The sequence below is a fragment of the Mus pahari genome, chromosome 2 (assembly GCF_900095145.1).
Source record: "Mus pahari chromosome 2, PAHARI_EIJ_v1.1, whole genome shotgun sequence".
NCBI classification, from domain to species: domain Eukaryota; kingdom Metazoa; phylum Chordata; class Mammalia; order Rodentia; family Muridae; genus Mus; species Mus pahari.
The window spans coordinates 42,157,697-42,178,887 of record NC_034591.1 but is presented as its reverse complement, the minus strand read 5'-3'; the positions used below and the strand labels follow the sequence as shown (position 1 = coordinate 42,178,887).

Below are 21,191 nucleotides of genomic sequence, written 5' to 3'. Positions count from 1 at the left end.
AGAGAGAGAGAGAGAGAGAGAGAGAGAGAGAGAGAGAGAGAGAGAGAGAGAGATATCTATTGGTCACTGTTTTAATTTAAATTCTGGTACTTTTCCCCAGGCTTCTAAAGGTTGCTTTTAACTGCATTATAAAAGTAGTTGATGATCATATTTCCCAATGGAGTCACTTTTTTCCTTCTTTTTCAGTGACTATAAATGGATCTCTCCTTTCCAGCAATAGATCCCTGAAAATGGCGTGATAACAGAGGAAGTCAGGGAGTGGGGGAAATAGAGAAGTCCTTTCGTGCTACAAGCGAATTATGTCAGGGTGAGAACTGTGAATCTCAGAAAAAGAGGAAATTGCTTATCTTGCTTCTACTCTAGTCAAGAAGCTGAGGATTTCCCTTGTTCTGTTGCTTCTCCTGTTCCAGCAGAGGCCGACTGCATTACAGTATTTTGAGTGATAAATTCCTACAGGTGAGTGGGTACCTAAACCATTGAGCTAGACTGTTATTTAATACATGCAAGCCAATTAAGATAATAAGTACATTGGTTACATTGTCTTAGGGCCATACGATTTACTTTCAGTCCTCTATACTGTGGGGCTAAGTTATACAAAATGTGTCAGTCTTTTGTTGGTTAGCTTGGTCATCTGCTTACGACTCACATAAGTAACCTATGTGTACAGGCTGAAAGAGCTACAAGGAGTCTTTGAACCTCGCATCAAATTAGTAACTCAACAATTAATTTTAAATACCATTTGAACATAGTTTTATACAAAGAAATATCAAGTAAAATACAAAATTATTTTCTATAGTCTACATTAGTGGCAGAAATGAAAGAAAACACATTAGACATGGACAGTTATGTGTAATTGCGGAAGCTTTGATATTGACCAATAAATTGATGAACATCCCAAAAATGGCAGAGCGAGAAAAGCATGTCCTTTTAAGGACTGAAACCTGTAAGAGCTGCTATGAGGAGACTCTTAACATATATTCTATTATTGGACTCCTGTGATATTGTTCCTGCCAATTAAGATTAGGCTGTTTTTAAAAGTCTTATAATATTAGATTATGTTTCATTTTGCTCAAAAGAGTAATTAAAAAGTAACAAATATTGGTTGCTTGTACGTGTCCCAAAGCTAAAAATGAAAGTCCTTGGAAATCTACCAACATCTTCCCTAGAGACCCGTGACACCCTGGCAGCTACTGTGATGTCACATCCTTTACCTCTGGTAAATTCCATATTATGAGCAAACTCTTAAAGCAAAGCATAGACATCTTCCCCCAAAGGACGGAAATAGCTTACAAAAGAGTTGTAAAGAAATATCTGTGTGTGGTTTGAGGGGGAAAAATCGGGCAGTTTATGGCTAATCTATTAATATCACAATGTCAGTCACCAAGTGGAAAGAAATGTCACTTTTGTTTTACCAGTTGGAATTGTCCCAGACTCCCAAGTTCCTTTACAAAAGTCCTAATTGAGTGGATTTCCTCTAATGACAGGCACTGATTTAATTCCTTTTGATAGTTTCCGTCCTAGAAAGAGGGGGGAAAAAGCATTAAGTGACTTGGAACGTGTCAAGCCATCTTTCTTCACTCCTTCTTAACAAATAAATCAAACTCGTAACAGCTAAACTTGTTAAAGTTATAGAATTCATAGAAATGATAGGTTGTCACAACACTATCCAAAGATTTAAAAAAGAATCATACTTGGTAAGACCAACTATCTGAGCCAACAGTGCCTTGGTAGTGAGGTTGGGACTAGGGAGTGAGTGCAGGAGACAGGATGTGTGGGAGCCCAGTTTGGGAATGCGAGGTTTCCCTTGGGCCTTCTGAGATAGCTACAGGCGAAAATAACACAGAGCATCTATGCAGGAAGCCCCAGTGGGGAACACTGCTGGCGGAGGGTTTTATAGACTTGCAAGCACACCTACCAGCCCAGGTTTCCACACACACATATTTGCTTCCTAGTGTGACTCTGAGATGGAGTGATGTTCTGGGAAGAGGCATGTATGACAGACACTATCAGTACCTTTGTGAGAATTTTTACGTTCTCTTCTTCCGAATTCTTCAAATATAGGGTTCAAAAAAAAAAAAAAAAAAGGCATGGAGGGGTATGATATACTATGTGATATACTATGGTAACCTGCACAGATTTTTTTAGGGTATAAAACCATTGTACTAGCCTACCATTAAAAAAACTCAGCACTACTCTGAAACACTCCACCCTGGTTGTCAGCATCTAGCTGACAGTGCTAGCAGTCATGAATATTTGAGCAAATTAATGTTTTAATTCAGTTCCTCTGAAGTCATCCTGGAGTACCCTGGAATCCTAGATCGCCTTTAAAGAGTTCTAAGAGCCTCTGTAAAGTGTTCTAAAATGTATAAACATCTATCATGGTTTCAAAGTATCTATGAACATTCCTTAACAACCATGAACTTTTTTACATCATTTTCTTTATAACCTTTCACAGGCACACTGAGTCAATATAAAACGATGTTGCTCCTTAGGCCAGAAAAAAGAAAAATCCAGAAGCTCACAATAATAGGTAACAATTATAAATTAATTTCTAGTAAAATAATAAATCTCACAATAAAAATAAATGGTGACTGAAAAACCACTTGTCAGTGTGCAAGTATGAGCTTACCAATGCGCCTGCTCTGTCAGACCTCCGCAACATCTCAGAAACCATGGACAGTGAAGACGCATTGGAGAAGAGGAAGTCGAAAGTATCCCTTAAAAGAATTTTTTCCGCATTTTGGTCCTCCGCGCTGAAATTCTCATCATCGTGAAAATGTAAATGTTCATGTACCTTTGAAGGAAGAGAGGAGGTATAGGAGTCAGTACAGTGAAAGGAAGCCTTAAGGCCTGGCTTAGTTCAGGTTGGATTGTAGGCCAGAGCTGCCATCTAGTGGTCTTCGGTAGGCTAACAGTTTTTTTAAACATGAGGACCGCTTCTGATGAAGATGCCATTCTTTTAAGGTAGCTTGAGTCATTCAACGTTGTGTTCATTTATCTTGAAACGTTTTATAACTCATGTATACTTCTTCATGGAAGATAAGACATGACATCCTTCCCCAAACACGAGTTTTTAAAAGTTTAATATCTACGATTACATTTAAAAAGTGAATGGCCATTTGAAGACTCTGTAAGATTGAAAATTTTATAGAAGACTCTTAAAGCTGCAAATATTACAGTTTGGGAAAAAAGTAAAAACTGGTGGAGTTGAACTCTGGCTACTCATTAGATTATTTTCTTTCCTGTACCTTCCCACTTTATAGCCCAATAGACAGCTTTTTAAAAATAAGTTAATGGAATCAATTTTTAAAATCTTTACCACTGAAGGCTGCTTAGAAGAAAAATGTGCTGAGATCTGAAAAAATATGCTGTGATCTGAAAGAGTTATAACTCAAAGAAAACTAAAAAAGAAAAAAAACCCTCACATTTATATGTACGTGTACCAGAAAAACATTTTTAAAATATACAGGACTTTCTATGCCTTTAAATTAAAATTTAAAAATAATTTGTTTGAATGAAACCTACAACCTAGTGCATTCCAGGCAAGAATTCTGACACTGAGCAGGCTATCTAGTCCCCATGGATTTCTTAACTAAAATGGAGACCGAGAGTTATCTTTTTATGACACCACGCAAGTCCCTGAGTCACCTGTTCGCTATTATCGACATGTCTTGCTTTTCTCCATGAACACATATTTGACTTAATAGCATCTTTGTTCATGATTATGGGGAACTATAGGAAACTTGGTGTTTGTCCTGGTGTATCTGCTGTGGTCATTAGAGTTCACAGATTCCCACTTGTTAGGAGCCATGGGCGCATAAGCCTGTACTGACTACAATGCAAGTTATTATTAACCAACTGGTAACTATGAATGAAAACACACTCTCACCCCACAAAACACAACCTTCATCCTGCTCACTCACCTGGAGCACCGCAGGATATCCTGAATCTCCATAACCAACATCAAAGGTTAAAAGCTGAAAACACTGTAGACATCTGGAAGGAGAAGAACAAAGTAACGGGACATCATATTCCATTAGCTACACTTACTCTGCTATTGTAACATTGCTAATAATTGATACTATTAAATTTCAATAAGTTAAAAGGTCAGTGGCATGCATAATAGGGAATTACATGAAATGGGTTGTGGGTTTGAATCTCCTTTGTTCAGTAAAAAAAAATGCAAATAGGCCTCCATTTTGAGTGATACACTACAGTAGCTAATGATGTTATCCCATGATATGGAACCTTGATATGGTCATTTTTAACACCAATGCATGCAGAAAGTGTGGGAATGAGCTCCTCTCTCTTTTTGGAAAACCAGAGTTAACATTTCCCTAGAATAAAACAAATAAGCTATAGTCAAAGAAGCTGAGGTCTGAGAACAGAGGTGACCACATTCTCCTATCAAAAGCATCTGTTTCCTTCTCAGCATTTTGAAATCATTAGGACTTTTGAAAGCAACATGCATTATGTCTAGGCAAAGTTAAACGCAGTCAATACTTAGTATATTTGATGAAAATACTTTAAAGGTATCTACAATTCCAAATTAATTTTAGGATCCAAGCACAAGCTTGTAGACCCAGCACTTAGGAGGTGGAGATGGGAGAATCATAAGTCTGAGGCTAGTGTATGTCGCAAACTAAGATTGCTGAAAAAATGATTATGGCTATGATGATGATGATGATGATGATGATGATGATGATGATGATGATAGTAATGATAAACCGTGAATTTTATTTCTTCTCACTATTTGGATACAAAAATGGCATATACCAAACTCTGAAGACTTAGAATCTGTAAATTAGGCCATGCATGTTTAAAAGATCATACTATAATGTGGTGACAGACAATTTTCCAAGTTCTATTTACTTTCAATAATTAAACTTTTCACTAATAAATTTTAGAGTCTTTCTCCCTCCCTTCTTCCCCCCTTCCCTCCCTCCCTGCCTACCTGTCTCTGTCTCTGTCTCTGTCTGTCTCTCTCTCACCTATTTAAGGTCTTTGGTCCCAGAGTAGATGTGTCACTCAACACCTCCGCTACCAACAGGAGCTTGCTAATGGCTTCCTTCATGCTCTCCAGTGCTTGCAGAGGTGAACTGGTCCTCAGGAATGTCTCAAAAAACATCTGCAGCTGGGGGGGGGGAACCAAAAAATTGACATGGCAAAATAAATTTCTATCTGCCTATTGTTTCCAATCAGTGATAGGAAATGATCCTTTAGGCTAGGTCTCTATGACAATTAAAAACAACAACAACAATGACAACAAATCCTTTAAATAGAAAACTGTGAAAACCTAAGATTTAAACATTTTTTATTTAAGTCACAAAGAAAAAGAGAAAGGTTCAAACACCTTGCAACTTGGCATTCTCTTTCCATTTTTCTTATAGTATGGAATCATTGGAAGGAAAGTGCACCTAAAGTAGTGTAAGGGTTGCAATCTGAGCTCTGTGGCGTGACCTGTGATTCTATCAGTCAGGAGAGTGGACTCAAATTTGTGTTTCCTTTCTTTACAATGAGGCTAATACCCAGTCCCAAGAGAGCTGTGCGCCCAACACGGGAAAAAAATTGGAAAACCAGTATAAACGATAAAACTATTTGTTTTTTTAATGACCAATTTTCTGACTATATCAGAATAAAAATATCTCTTCAAAGTTGTTTCCCTTCATCTCATTTTTTCCCCCTGAGGGCAACCTGGACAGCCAGAGAACAACCTGGGAGAATCACAGGACTGGGATAATGTTTTACTCTAAGATATCCTGCGATGGAGAAGATGGGGTGATCTTAAGGAGGAGAAGAAACTCAAGTGTCTATGTCTTCTTGTGGACAAGACTGTTAGCCTCACAAACAGCCGTCCTTATTTCCGTAACTATTACGAGTCACCAGACAAAGCTACCTTTTGAAGATGCTTAGCCTTACATTTCATGTCAATATTTTTCAAAAATATACACCAAGTCTTGCTGAGTCACAGACTTTCTCTAGATAAACATGGGCTTTCAAAGATAAAGAACAAAAAATATTTTTTGAGAAAACACGCAGCAGGTATTTGGTTAATGCTTTTGGAAGAAGAGGCTAAACCTGTCAGAACTGCAGAGGCTCACACACGGAAAACATCCGTCATGATGATCATGAAGGACAAAGGTTGGCAGAAATCATCGATGGAAAACAGTAACCATATCTTTAAAACGTGCCAGGGAAATTCCCCAGCATAAACAACAAAATACCGAGTCCATAAACTTTTACAAGCCAAAACCAGAAACCTAATGAGACCAGACATTAAGACCCTAAGAACATATCATCGACATCTGGCAACTGAGGTATTTTTCTGTTTTGCTTAGGAAAATGAATGCAGTAATTGTGTAATTAAAAGAAAACAAATTAATGCTAACAGTAAAATCGTTAACATCCGTGAGTCAAATTAGAATAACATTGCATGTTTCTAAATAAAAGCAATATAGATTTCACCCCATTCACCATAGAATATAGAAGGGGTTGCTAATGACATTTGTGCATTCCTTTCCACATAAATGTCACCTGAGTGTCACTCAGTTTAAGGTTAATGATATATCAGTGTTGAAAAGTTCTGCTTAGCAAATGTGGTGTGCAAGACTGAGTGTCAAATTACAGCCTCCATATGGGAGACCAGCAAATTAGTATTTGGGGATTGTATTTACTCCCCTAATGTGGAGATGATTCTCTCTCCATTAATAACTAGAATAGCCAGCAGTGGCCAGAGAGTCTATTCAGTTAATCCATTAGCACTTTTGGTGAGATTTCCATCCTGTAGGAAGCCTGCATTCTGTGACCTGGGGACACATTTCACGGTACTGTGGTTACACTCCAACTCTGGCTCCGTGCCACTTGGACACTCCATGGAATTAATAGCAGTTCCTGTTCTGTAAACTTAACTTACTCAGCACAATGTCAACAAACATCACTTGTCATAAATAAAAGGAGGGCCACCCATTATCTAATGTGTGTGTGTGCGGCAAGTCTCCCAGAGAGAGTATAATACATTTATTATTCCCCATAACCGAGTCACTTAGACTAAATGAGCAACTAATTTCTATTTCTGTTTTCACTGTGAATGACTAAGCTAATGGTATTTCCTTTGTCATATTATCTGAGATCTGTGCATCTTCATGTACTCAGATGCACAGTAACGCATGTTTGATGACCTCATCAGAATCTATCCAATCAGAGACAACTTGATATCACACAATGACATGTGTTGGATGACCTCATCAGAATGCATCCAATCAGAGACAATTTGATATCAGTACCTGAAAAACATTTCACTCAGGAGATGTCATCTCTCTCCCCGACAAATCCAAGAAGGAGGAACCTAACGTCACCTTGCTGCTCATTCGAAACACGGAGGCACACCCTAAACACTAAGCAAGCTCTTCTGTCCTTTTAGAATGACGGATAGTGCTCTCCCCACTTTTCTCAGTGCTGGGTGTTGCCCTTGCCCATCTTCAGGAAGTTCATCATGGCACTTCTACATCATATCCCTAGTCAACATGTCTAAGTTAAACAAGACAGTATGACTTCTCAAGGAAATTAGGGCCTTGAACAAAAACTCAACTCTTTAAAAAAATGGGTGTGATCCCACAACTCATGTGGCAAAAAGTAGGCAGATGATATTGAGGACTTGCATAGTTCATTTACTGTTGTGGCTAGCTCTGTATTTTAATGCTAATTCCACTTCCCCACGAGGGGCTGCCTCAGATGAGGAGTAGTGAATCACTTACTCAGGTGTCATCTTGTGAACCTTCTGTCCATTTTAACTTGTAAAATAAAGGCTAGAGCCAATGATTGGACAGTGGAAGGGAAGGTGGAGCTGAAATGTTTGGGGGGAGAAGGAAGACAGGGGCAGGGCTGGGGGAAAGGGAGAACAATGGAAGAGGAAGTGGAGCAGAAGCACGTAGCCTGAAGAAACTGCGAGTTCTAAGGAATCCCATAGCTGGGGAATATAGTAGTGTAGTGGGAGATCTCCCCGATCTAGGCATGTAGCCTGTATTCATATTAATTGAGTTGTGTGTGTGTGTGTTTTTTTTACAGGGGATTATATGGGTTGGAGATTTTACGGCAACATTTTACAGCCAATCTAGGCTACACAGTGAGACCCTCTCTCTGAAAACCCCAATCAAAACAGGCAAGGACAACATCAGAATGCATAGAGCTACTCACAGTGTTCCTCTGTTTTACAGGCTACTCATTTTCCTGTCTGTGCAACACTACCACCCAAATCTAGTGCTAAGTAAATGGATAGAAAATGACCTTGGGAGACCGCAGTTGTCAAGATGGGCAGCTTAAACAGCATCGCTCATTTGTAGGTATATATATATATATATAAAAAATCAGTAAGATGTGTTAGCATTTACAACGTAAATCTATTCAAGCAATGGAGACACGGATAAGTGAACCACAATTAGGAATTGAAGGTGGAAGGAAAGGAGAAACTGAGAATGCACCATAGTATTTGGAGGTAAGCTTTTACTATGAATTTGAGATCTTAAAATACTTTGAAAATGCCCTGATTATTTACCTGATGTGTGTACCTCATCGCCATCTCAATATTTCTCTTCTCTCATGAGAGACTGGACAAATTATTCTCAACTTATTGATTGGCTCTCAATTAATTCATGCTAGTTATTCTGTATCAGACCTGTTGATCTTTTTGTCTGTTCTTCTCTTTAGACTGAGATATTTTAGGCTGGGTATTACCTCTTTAACTTTTGACATCCCAGTATCTGAGGCAGGATCAGGGTTTAGTAAGGTGATTGAATGAAGAATCCTAAATATGGCCTTATAGAAGCATTGGAGGAAATGTTTACAACAGCTTCCAGATAATGTAGTTTTAAAACTATGTATTAGGCTATGGATATAGCTCATTGGCAGAACCTAAAACACTGGGCTTAGTCCTTTACCACAGATACATAATCTACATGGCATTTGTTTCTCGTGTGTGCCTTACTAGAATGAAAGGATATGCATTTTCTTCACAGTGACTTTTAATAAAGGCTTTGAAAAAAAGAAGCTTATGGCTATTTGAGAGTTTTTAAGATAAGAAAATTTAATCCTAGAGCTAGAGAAAAATATGGAAGATTAACCAATATTAGTTTTTCTTTAAGTAAAGTCCTTGACTAACTTAGAATCTTCAGCAGAATACTAATATATTTTGATCTGGGCTTGTGTGCCATAGTATTGTACCTAATAAATCAAGTTCCCCATGGCCTCTTTTAGTGTTATGGTGAATGAAAGAAAGACATTTTGTCCTCTCTGATTGAAGAGTACTAAAAATTAGTATTTACATTAACTATGTAAAAAGGTAGACAATACTGCCAATTACTGGGGGAATACACATTAACACTACAGCAAGGTAAGCCCTCATACTGGTTAGGATGATTATTATCTGATATTTATCTGATTATTATCTTCAAAAACACCGATAGTTATAGATACATAAAGAAATTATGATCCACAAACTCCATAGAGAATATAAAGACGTGATTTCTCAAAAGCAAAAAAAGAGTAGATTTATCATTGGCCCAGCATTGTCTATCAGAAGCCATGAGGTCAGATCACAGAGAAATAATTGCACACACATGCTCATAGTACCAATAGCTTCAGTAGCTCAAAAACGGAAGCAACCAAGTAGACTTTGATAAATGAAGGGATATGAATAAATATTCTCTGGAGACACAGATATTACTGAGCCTTAAATGGGAAAGAAATTCTGTAACATGCTACAATGTAGATGAACCTAGATAACATTATCTAAGGAAGAACTCATCTCAGAAACCACAGCTCCTCTTGGTATGGGATGTCTAGAGAAGTCAACTGTGTAGGAACACCAAAGCCCTAGCAGAGGCTGAGGGGAGGGAGAATGGGAAGCTGTTAGTAATGGGTAGTATAGGATTTCAGTGGTGCCCAAAGCTCTGGAGAATGTGCAGTAGTATACATATTGTTAACGTTATCGAACTGGACACATAAAATGATTAATATAGCATACATTATGTTACTGTGCAAATTAACACAGTTGAAGAGAAATTCAAGCCTCTTGGCCATTTTCTATCCTGTCTTGACAACAGGTAGTTTCCGTCACCAAGGTCCAAAAGAATGTTGCTTAAGTTTAATGGTTAGGACTTTTCAAAATGAAACAAGATAAAAAACCAAACCTCATTCATTCTTCCCTTGCTCAGTTGGCTAGTTCCTGCAAACAGTAAAATGCCATCTGTCTCCACATTAGGTCCTCATGAACTCTGCCCTTTCTATGAGCAGGTTTACCTTGGGCTTTGCTGTTATTTGACCAGGGTGTGAAATAGTATACAGAAAGCTTGCATGTTGGAAAGAACAATCCAGAAGAGAAAACAAACGAGGTAACACAAGGTTTAAGGCATTAGGGTTTCAGGTATTCATCAACATTCAAAACAAAACAAAACAAAACAAAACAAAAAACCACTTAAGGTTCACACTCAACTCACCCACTCGTAAAGTTCAATTAAACAGGCAGGGCCCAAGCTTCCTGCCTCTTTGTCTAAGTGAAAGTGGGAATAAGATGCATTTGGTGTATTTTTTTAATGCACATGGAATTTAAGTTTATTGCTCTTGCTGGACATGATTATTTTGTCTTTTGGGGGCTCATTAAGCATCTCTGACTTTCATCCAGCCAGTTTGTTCTGCAGAATCCTGAAAATGTATCTAAAGTAATTCAAGTAGTTCAGAAATTTACAGTGATATATTTTGTATACAGAATAGTTTTGATTATTATATAATTCTCAATTAAAAATATGCCTATACATTGAAATTTTTGAAATTTCAGTGATCTTATGGTTTTAAGCCATAGGAATAAAAATGAAAACAAAAATCCCAAACATATATTCCAAAGAGTTCTGATGCAGACATCTGTTCTAAAAGTAAAATCACATTGGAAATACACCTTTCAGATTAATATTTTTTTTTTATTGAACTAACTCATGTCCACCTAAAAGAATACTGTTCTTCTTATTAAAACAGTATAAATTCAGGATCTGTACTAATAATATTTTAGCAGAAACATGGATGAAACTTGATCACATAGATAAATAGATACACAAGGAAGACATAATGTTTCAGGCCAGCTAGAGCTACATTGTGAGACCTTGGCTTTGTTTCGTTTTGTTTTTAAATTACATAGTGGTTTATCATGACATAGGAGATTTGGTTAAAAATAAATAATTGAAAATATTTTCGGCTGAAGCAGAGACCCACAGCCAAACATTAAGTGGAGCTCAGGGAATCCCGTGGAAGAGGGGGAGGAAGGATTGAGTAACCCAGAGGGGTCAAGGACACCACAAGAAAACCTACACAGCCAACTATCCCGGTTCCATAGTGGCTCATGGAGACTGAACTCTCAACCAGAGTGCATGCATGGGACTCACTTGGGCCCCTGTACATATGTAACAGTTGGGTAGCTGGGTCTTCAAGTTGGACTCCTAAAGCAGGAGCAGGGGCTTTTCTGACCCTGTTGTCTGTCTTTAGATCCCTTTCCCCTAACTGGGCTGTCTTGTCTAGCCTCAATAGAAGATGCCCCTAGCCTTACTGCAACTTGATCTGCCAAGGCTGGTTGATATCTGTGGGAGGCCTCCCCTTTTCTGAGGAGAAGGGGAGGTTGGGTGGTGGGAGGAGGGAAGGGAAGAGGGAGGCCCTGGGAGGTGAAGAGGGAGGGGAAATAAATAAAGGAAGAGAGGGGGAGAGGGGGGATGAGAGGGAGAGAGGGAGAGAGAGGGAGAGAGAGGGAGAGAGGGAGAGAGAGAGAGAAAAGGGAAGGAAGGAAAGAAAAGAAAGTGATTTCTGTTGTCAAGGATTCATTACCCAGATGTTAGCAGCCTTTCACTTTCTCTAAAGGATACCACATTTAAATTTTCTTGTAGGGACAGAGGTAAAGGTTATTACCCATAATTACCTTGACAGGCTCTAGAGCAGTGGTTCTCAATGAACCCTTTGACAAACCTCAGTCTCTAAGAATAGTTATATTACAATCCACAACAGTACCAAAATTATAGTTCTCAAGTAGCAATGAAATAATTCTATGACTGGGGTCGTCACAACCAGAAGAACTGCATTGAAGGGATGTAGCCTTAGGAAGTTTGAGAACCACGGCTCTAGCACAACCATAGACTCCTGTCAGTTGGCTTGTCTGAGAGGTTTCTACATTAGGTTAGCAGAGGCGAGAAGATCCACTTTCACTGTCACACCAGAGAACAAGGAAGTAGACTAAGCTCCAGCGGTCATTGCTCTGTCTGCCATGACAGACCTCATCCCCTGGACCTGTGAGCTCAAATAAACCCGTTCTTCCTTAAGTTGATTTTGTTGGGAATTTTGGTAAAGCAGTAAAACAAGAACCTAAAATACGGGAAGGGGGTGTTATATGTGATTATTTTTCACTATAGATCATTCTCCACCAAAATGTCAAGGCTAAGTGAATGCTAGATTTTCTCTTTCTCTTGAAGATTAGGAGAGCACCTATGTCAGAAATAAGAACCTGATTCAGAAATACCTTCTCATCAGGTTCAAGCTTTTAGCAGGTATACACATGGCATTGGACGCACCAGAGGTATCTATGGTTTTTTGTTTTGTTTTATTTTCATTTTTTCCTCACATTTTTATTAGATATTTTCTTTATTTACATTTCAAATGTTATCCCTTTTCCTAGTTTCCCCTCCAAAAATCGCCTACCCCCTCCTCCTGTTCTCCAACCTACCCACTCCCATTCCTGGCCCTGGCATTCCCCTATACTGGGGCATAGAACCTACACAAGACCTAGGGCCTCTCCTCCCATTGATGACCAACTAGGCCATCCTCAGCTACATATGCAGCTAGAGCCATGAGTCCCACCATGTGTTTTCTTTGATTTGTGGTTTAGACCCATGGAGCTCTGGGGGTACTACTGGTTAGTTCATATTGATGTTCCTCCTATGGGGCTGCAAACCCCTTCAGCTCCTTCGGTACTTTCTCTAGCTCCTTCATTGGGGACCTGTGGCCCATCCAATGGATGACTGTGAGCATCCACTTCTGTATTTGCCAGGCACTAGCAGAGCCTCTCAGGAGACAGCTATATCAGGCTCCTGTCAGCAAGTTCTTGTTGGCATCTGCCAAAATGACTGGGTTTGGTGGTTTACGGGATGGCTCCCCAAGTGGGGCAGTCTCTGGATGGTTTTTCCTTCGGTCTCTGCTCTGAACTTTGTTTATGTAACTCCTTCCATGGGTATTTTGTTCCCCCTTCCAAGAAGGATTCTGAACTTCTGGGCTAATATCCACTTATCAGTGAGTGCATACTATGTGTGTTCTTTTGTGACTGGGTTACCTTACTCATGATGATATCCTCCAGATCCATCCAGATCCAACAATTTCATAAATTCATGGTTTTTAACAGCTGAGTAGTACTCCATTGTGTAAATGTACCACATTTTCTGTATCCATTCCTCTGTTGAGGGACATCTGGGTTCTTTCCAACTTATGGCTATTATAAGTAAGGCTGCTAGTGAAGCATGTGTCCTTATTACAAATTGGAGCATCTTCTGGGTATATGCCCAAGAGTGGTATGGCTGGATCTTCTGGTAGAACTGTGTCCAATTTTCTGAGGAACCACCAAACTGATTCCAGAGTGGTTGTACCAGCTTGCAGTCCCACCAGCAAGGGAGGAGTGTTCCTCTTTCTCTACATCCTCGCCAGCATCTTCTGTCACCTGAGTTTTTGATCTTAGCCATTCTGACTGGTGTGAGGTGAAATCTGAGCTCTGTTTTGATTTGCATTTCCTTGATGATTAAGGATGTTGTACATTTCTTCAGGTGCTTCTCAGCCATTCAGTATTCCTCAGTTGAGAATTCTTTATTTAGCTCTGTACCCCATTTTTAAATAGGGTTATTTGGTTTTCTTGAGTCCAACTTCTTGAGTTCTTTATATATATTGAATATTAGCCCTCTATCAGATTTAGGATTGGCAAAGATCTTTTCCCAATCTGTTGGTTGCCGTTTTATCTTATTGACAGTGTCCTTTGCCTTACAGAAGCTTTGCAGTTTTATTACATCCCATTTGTTGATTCTTGATCTTACAGCACAAGCCATTGCTGTTCTGTTCAGGAATCTTTCCCCTGTGCCCATATCTTCGAAGCTCTACCCCACTTTCTCCTCTGTAAGTTTCAGTGTCTGTGGTTTTATATGGAGTTCCTTGATCCACTTAGACCTGAGCTTTGTACAAGGACATAAGAATGGATCAATTTGCATTCTTCTACATGCTAACCACCAGTTAAGCCAGCACCATTTGTTCAAGCTCAAGAAGAAGGGGGACCCAAGTATGGATACTTCAGTCTTTCTTAGAAGGGGGAACAAAATACCCATGGAAGGAATTACAGAGACAAAGTTTGGAGCAAAGACTGAAGGAATGACCATCCAGAGACTGCCCCACCTGGGGATCCATCCCATAAACGACCATCAAAACCAGACACTATTGTGGATGCCAACAGGAGCTTGCTGACAGAAGCCTAATATCTATGCTTTTCAAAGCAAATGCCTTTCAACCACAATCTAAAATATCATTTCAACTATTTGAGCAATTCACACACCCTAATCACCTTTTGGGGAAAAAAGGAACATTTTAACAACTTAAATTGCCTGGATCAAGGGGGAAAACCTTTTGTTAAATCAAATGATTTAAGAATATAAAAATCTCATCATTTGTTTTAGACTGTTAAAAATGACTTACTTTAAGGTAAACTGTGGGAGAACTGAATGAGGTAGACTCAAACTAGGATACTTGTTTGCACATCCTCTAGAGTTAAATCAAAAGCTTAAATAGGGGGATGAGCTCCATGCTTTCAATGACATAAGTCATTTTATTAACGTATACTTCATAATAACCCGACACTGTGATGCACAGACTAAGCTGAGAGATTCAGAATACACATTCTGCATGATGGAAGCAGTTTTACAGTTAAACATCTTGAATTCTCCCACAAGAATGTTAGAGAACTGGAAAGAAGCAGACGGCAGGAATCCAAAGGGGCCGCGAAAAGCATAAAAAATTAACTATTTGTTCTGAATGGCAAAATCTTGATTGCATTATATTTAACCTTCTCAGAGAGCTGCTGGGAGTCCTTCATCATTCCTTCCAGGCTTTCTCAGCAGCAAATAAAGGAGCAGAGAGATTTCACCATAAAGAGCAAAAGCTAAAGTTATAAAGGTTTTATCATTGAACTGTGTATAGAACTACTTGGGTTTTTTTTTTTTTTTTTTTTTTTTTTCCAACAGGTAAGGATTTTTTTTTTTTTTTTTTTTTTTTTTTTACATAAACACCATTGTTCAAGCAGGCCACAGCTCTCTCTACTGACTTTAAACCACAACCCTTCTTTAAGCTTCAGTAAGACCTAACAGCTCATTTGCAAAACTTTTCATCTTTTATTATCATATCAAGGTAATATGGGTACTTAATATATGTAGCATGTATTAATTGTGATGAGCAGTATACAAAGTTGCAAATAGGATACATTAGAAAGGAGGGGATTTTTCTGGTGGCAAAGAGGCTGCTGTATAAGCATTTGGGCCCAAGTCAAAATCATTAGGACCCACTTAAAAGTTTGAATTGGGGTGCATATCTGTGACCCTAGCACTAGGGGGACAGGGACAGGCAGATCCCTGAAGCCCACTGGCCAACCCAGTGTAAATAAATCAGCGAGAACCAGGTTCAAGTGAGAAAACTTGTCTCAAAAACTAAGCTGGAGAATCAATGAAGGAAGACCTCTGGCCTCCAATACATGCGCACATGTGAGTACCCACTCTCATATATGCAGATGCACACATACAAGTGCATAGCCACAGCCATACCCAACATTCCCATCCCAGGTGTCTATAAAGTGTAAAGAAGTCAAAAGGAAACTATCTTTCATATATTTTAGATACTTAATGCAGATGATCTAGTTTAGATCTTATCAAGTCTCATGGTCAAGCACAGAAGGAAGGAAAATATATTCATTATAAAAAAACTACGATGGGCTCTGTGGGCTGAAAGATGTCTGTGTGGTTAAGGGAGGATGCTGCATTGGCCAAGGGCCCAAGTTCAGTTCCTATACCACGTAGCTCACAACCATCGGTAGCCCAGCATCCAGCGGGGTCTAATGCTTCTGTCCTTCAAGAGCACACATACTTGTATACCCACCTGGACATGTACGCTCCTGTGCGCACACTCTTGAGTGCACAAACACACACATGCACAACATTTAAAATGAGAAAAATAAAAAAAAAAAAGAAAGAATGGTTCCAACTGGTACAACACAGAAAATGATACAGCAGTTAGTCCAAACTTCAGTGCTGCCATGTTAAAGTGTTGAATCCACATTAGCTTCGTGACAATCCCCTGCTATTTTCATAAGCATCTGTTCAGCCAGTTACAGCTCTCTCACATAAGCAAAATTCAGTATTTTACACACGCTATTTTAAAGTGAGCATTTAGTTATCAGTCATAATTTTAAAGTTGGCAGTTTTACATCTGGTAAATGCAAAGCTATATAGCGGTAGCTGAGGGCTGACTTCTACTCTTTGACAGCATATATTGTCTTCACCTTTGTTACTGAGTCATCTCTATGAAGATGAACTTAAACCACACATTTCTTCAGTTCATAGAAGACAGGAGTCCCCAGTGGTTACAGTACAGCCTTCTACCCTTGGTACCACAAAGTACATTTTTTAAATGTGAAAACAAAATAGCAATAGTTAAATTTTTTAAAGCATTTTTTTAAATCCATGAAGTCTAAGTGGCTATTCCACTGCCAGTCTTGAGACAGAGAGCCAAGGCCTTCTATTCACATATGGTTACACTATTTGGAATTGTAAGTCTTGTGACTTAACTAAACCTTTCTTGTATGCCCGCATTTCACTGTAGTTAGAGCAACAACATAAAACATTTGAAAAGAAATCTCAGAGAAAACTGCTACATAAATACTTATTTTATTGAAATGTTTAAAATAAGCTTTGCCATATTGACTTGGTGAGCACACATCTGTGTGAGGAACAAACATGAACGCTGCATGCTTGCCTCTGGCTGTGAATGCTGGCTTAGGACCTCCAGCTGCCAATGGGGTAATTAAGACATTCTATTCGCTGGAGATATCAGAGCCCTAATCCTAACTGACATTTATTAGCTGGCTCCTCTCCACTGGATCATGTATCTTCCTTTCCTCATCCTTGGAGAAGGTATAAACAACACACCTCCTCCCAGGTGTGTCAAAAGTTTCAGATGGAGCAATGTAAGCAAATAGATTCAGCATGCTATGAAGTGACAACTGTTTTAGAATATTACATTCCTCAAGGGACAAGTTTTTCGGGTTTCCGACTTTTTTTTTTTTCTGCTCTCCCTCTGTAGAGCTGAAGCAGAAGCTGAAAGAGAATAAAGGAAGCTGCTGCGGGAAGCTGAGGAAGCTGCTCAAACCCTGCCTTGGCGTACGTGTCGTCTTTGCCCCATCTCCGCTGGCCTGAGGTTGGCGGCGCATCCAACAGAGACTGGCTCATGATTTCTGGCCACTGTTGAGCTATTGTCTAGAAGTACACCATAACTGGAAGATGATGCTGGAGTAAACGTATTCACCTCATGGATCTTGAGGAGTGGCAAGGGGTTGGGAGCTGGGAACTAGAGATCACCCCCAAGCACATGCCCTGGATGCTGTACTGCCAGTGGCACACTGGGAGGCTTTCCCTCCCACCACTGAAGAACTACCTCCCGCACATTCTTCCAATGGAGCTGAAATATCACCCACTCTTAAGTCTACCCAGTTTTGCCCATGCTGGACAACTAACTCCCTGATACTCTTTCCTGTCTCAGAAACTCTTGAGTTGTTTATGGCATTCTGTCCCGTACTGCAGTTATTTATAAATATGTATTTTTTCCTCCCTCTGCAGATAGCATTTCTTTTATGAGTCTTTTTCCACGGTGCCAGAACATATTAGCCATTCTTTGAACGATTCTGGAAAATTAGTATGCTGGATTAACCGTGGGTGGTTATGGAAAGAATCAATATTGCTTTCCTTTGAGTAACTTTAGGCTTCATGATCAAATGTAAATATTTCATGCAAGCCTGAAGAACTAGATAGGTGTGTTCCTTGCCCACCAATGCTTATGAGAAAATTGTTTTGTTTTGTTTTTTCTGTCTCTCACATGGTGAAGGTATACAGCCATTAGATGAGCAACCTTATCTAATAGTGAAGTCATCAGACAGAACATCTTTCCCCTATTTTCTCATGGTCTCTTGCATCTAATGTAAATATTTCCTTATTCTCACATTTGTGTTTTAGCTTGTCAAGCCTGATGATCAAATGCCCTGATGGGAAAACACAAAACTCCTCACTTCCTATGACTTCCGTGACAGATTATGTTTATTCTGGTGACATGGCATAAGAAAATGCCCTGTCTCTTAAAATTCTTGAAGCTACAAACCTGAAATCGGGGCCTCCTGGGGGCCATGTTTCCTGCTAAGACTCCAGGAGACAACAATGCATTGCCCTGCCCTGCCAGCCTCTGGTAGTTGTTGACATTCCCTTGAGGACAAAGGTCTCATCTCTTGTGCAGTTTTCATGACCTTTTCTCCCTCTACGTCTCTCCTCATCTGTAGCAGTGAACTCTTCTGACTTGGTCCTGTGAGGTCATCGATCATGGGGTCTGGAGCCAGCTATTAAATCCGGAATTGTCTTAACTGTGGTGGTTTGAATGAGAATGACCACCATAGGCTTATATATTTGAACTATTGGTCCCTAGTTGGTGGAACTGTTTTGGGGAGCATTTAGAGATGTGGCTTTGGTGAAGGTATGCCACTGGTGCTGCGGTCTTTAAAATCCCACGCCTGTCCTTCCCTCACCCCTACCTGTAGTTAAAATGTAAGCTCTCCGCTACAGCTCCAGTGTTATGCACCCCGCTATGATGGTCAGGGACTCACTCAGATCGACTGCCTCCCCATCACCCCCCATTAAAATCCTTTCTTTATAAATTGTCTTGGTCATGGTGTTCCTTCTCAAAATAGAACAATAATGAAGAAATTAACTTAGTACATCGCCCAAGATACTTTGTCTAAATTCATAGACTTTAGGGTTGGGGCATGGATATATCTTTGGAGATTGTGTTTGTAGGGGCATAGTAAATATTCGATCTGCTATGAAAACCAAAATCTTAACAAAGAGCCTGATTTTGAAGGGCTATTCTCCAGCTATTCTTAAGAAGCTGTCTGTGCCCTGCTACTAAATCAAAATACCCTGACCATCCTGATGGTTGATGGGAGACACAGAACCAAGTTCTCCTCACATCCCTGACACCCTGCAAATAGCCAGATCTGTGAGAGAGGCCAGGCTACACCATCTACCTGGGCAACCGACAGCTCTCCACAGAGACCAGTGGCCAAGCCGCAGTCAAGAGAAGCAGTGGATGTTTGTGAGAGAAAGCTGGTTGTGTGATGAGTCAGCTTCCACCTCCCACCTTGCCAGTCACACTTCCCCACACTGTCTCTTTAACTATATTTGTTTTACTAAAATTTTCAGCTAGCATAACAAAAGTAGTGAGTTCTACTCAGCCATGTTTGTCAATATTTTCTCCTTCTTTGTTCTCCTCCCCCAGTATCCTCCTTGGGCCTCTTGCTCTGTCTACTCTACCTCCCCTGCTTCCCCTCCTCTTCTCAATGTTCCCCCTTTCCACTGCAGAGATACAGGAGCATTCATGTTTACCAGTGCCCTACTCACAATAACTCAGAAACATAACCAGCCTAGATGACTACCAAGAGACGGGTGGAAAAGGAATACGGTATAAGTATGCAATAGATTGTTTTCAGCTGTGAAGAAAAATTAAAAACATAATACTTTCAGAGAAATGAACAGAATTGGAAATCATTCTACTAAGAAGCATACCCCAAATTAAAAAGACAAAAGCTGTATGTTTTCCCTAGATTCTCTTGCTCACTTCAGGACCCAACAGCCTACCTGTCTCCCAGGGGGTCTGCCATAATCAGGAACACTGGTGAGACCCCCACCCCAATACCCATGCCAGCTGGAACCCCCATAAGAGACCAGTAGACCTGGGATCCATCCTGCTTTGCATGAATATCATCCTCCTTCCGGTCTGCACCTCCACCTGAATCCATGATCATCAGACTTGCCCTTAACTCCATCCCACAGCCTACCTGTCTCTCAGGAGGTCCACCATAACCAGGGACACAAGGGCACAGGGACACAGGAGGCCTGTTCTACCCAGGGACACAGGAGGCCTGCTCTAACCAGGACACAGGAGGCCTGCTCTAACCAGAGACAGCATTGCCTGACTCCCAGGAAGCCAGCCAGTTCTAACCCAGGTCAGGCATGCTTCAGTCTGAGACACCCAGGCCAGTTAACACCAGAGATAACCAAAAGGCAAAGTACAGCACAAAAGCCAATGTAACTTGGCATCATCAGAACCTGGTTCTCCTACCATAGGAAGCCCCGGATACCATAACACACCTGGTAGAGCAAGATTCTGACCTAAAATCCCATCTCATGAAGATGCTAGAGGCCTTTAAGGAGGATGTAAAGAACTCCCTTAAAGAAATTCAGGAAAAGACAGGCAAACAGGTAGAAGCCCTCAAAGAAGAAACAAATGAATCTCTTAAAGTTATATGGGAAAATACAACCAAACAGGTGAAGGAATTGAACATAATGGTCCAAGACCTAAAAATGGAGATAGAATCAATAAAGAAATCACAAATGGAGACAACCCTGGAGATGCAAAACCTAGGAAAGGGATCAGGCACTAGAGATGCAAGCATCAACAACAGAATACAAGAGATGGAAGAGAGAATCTCAGGTGCAGAAGATACCATAGAAGATATTGACACATGGGTCAAAAGATTCTCTCTTCCATCTCTAGATTTCAATGTGTGTTTGGGAGTGTGGCATATGTAACGCCTAGAAAAGGGACCATAAGAGAGAAAGAAGACATCTTGAGAGGAAGGTAGTGGAATAACCACGCCTTCATCCCATCTGATGCCTCTTCAGTCTGGTATCTCAGTAAATGCCATCATAGCTTAAATGATGTGAGGAGTCCTTGTAGATCATGTCTCCTTCTGTCTGTTCTCTTTCTAATCCTAACACCAATTCCCTTCTCTCCTCTCCTCTCCTCTCCTCTCCTCTCCTCTCCTCTCCTCT

General features: G+C 40.1%; 1 protein-coding gene across 1 annotated transcript in view; it reads right to left on the bottom strand.

The window, feature by feature from the left end:
• Positions 1-21,191, bottom strand: part of Cped1 (cadherin like and PC-esterase domain containing 1) — a 259,149-nt gene that overhangs the window by 119,697 nt on the left and 118,261 nt on the right. The window contains exons 7-10 of the mRNA XM_021190377.2: positions 4,992-5,134; positions 3,924-3,996; positions 2,630-2,794; positions 1,413-1,517 (exon numbers count right to left, since the gene is read on the bottom strand). Of these exons, the coding sequence (XP_021046036.1) occupies positions 1,413-1,517; positions 2,630-2,794; positions 3,924-3,996; positions 4,992-5,134 (486 nt within the window). The remainder of the gene's footprint in view (positions 1-1,412; positions 1,518-2,629; positions 2,795-3,923; positions 3,997-4,991; positions 5,135-21,191) is intronic.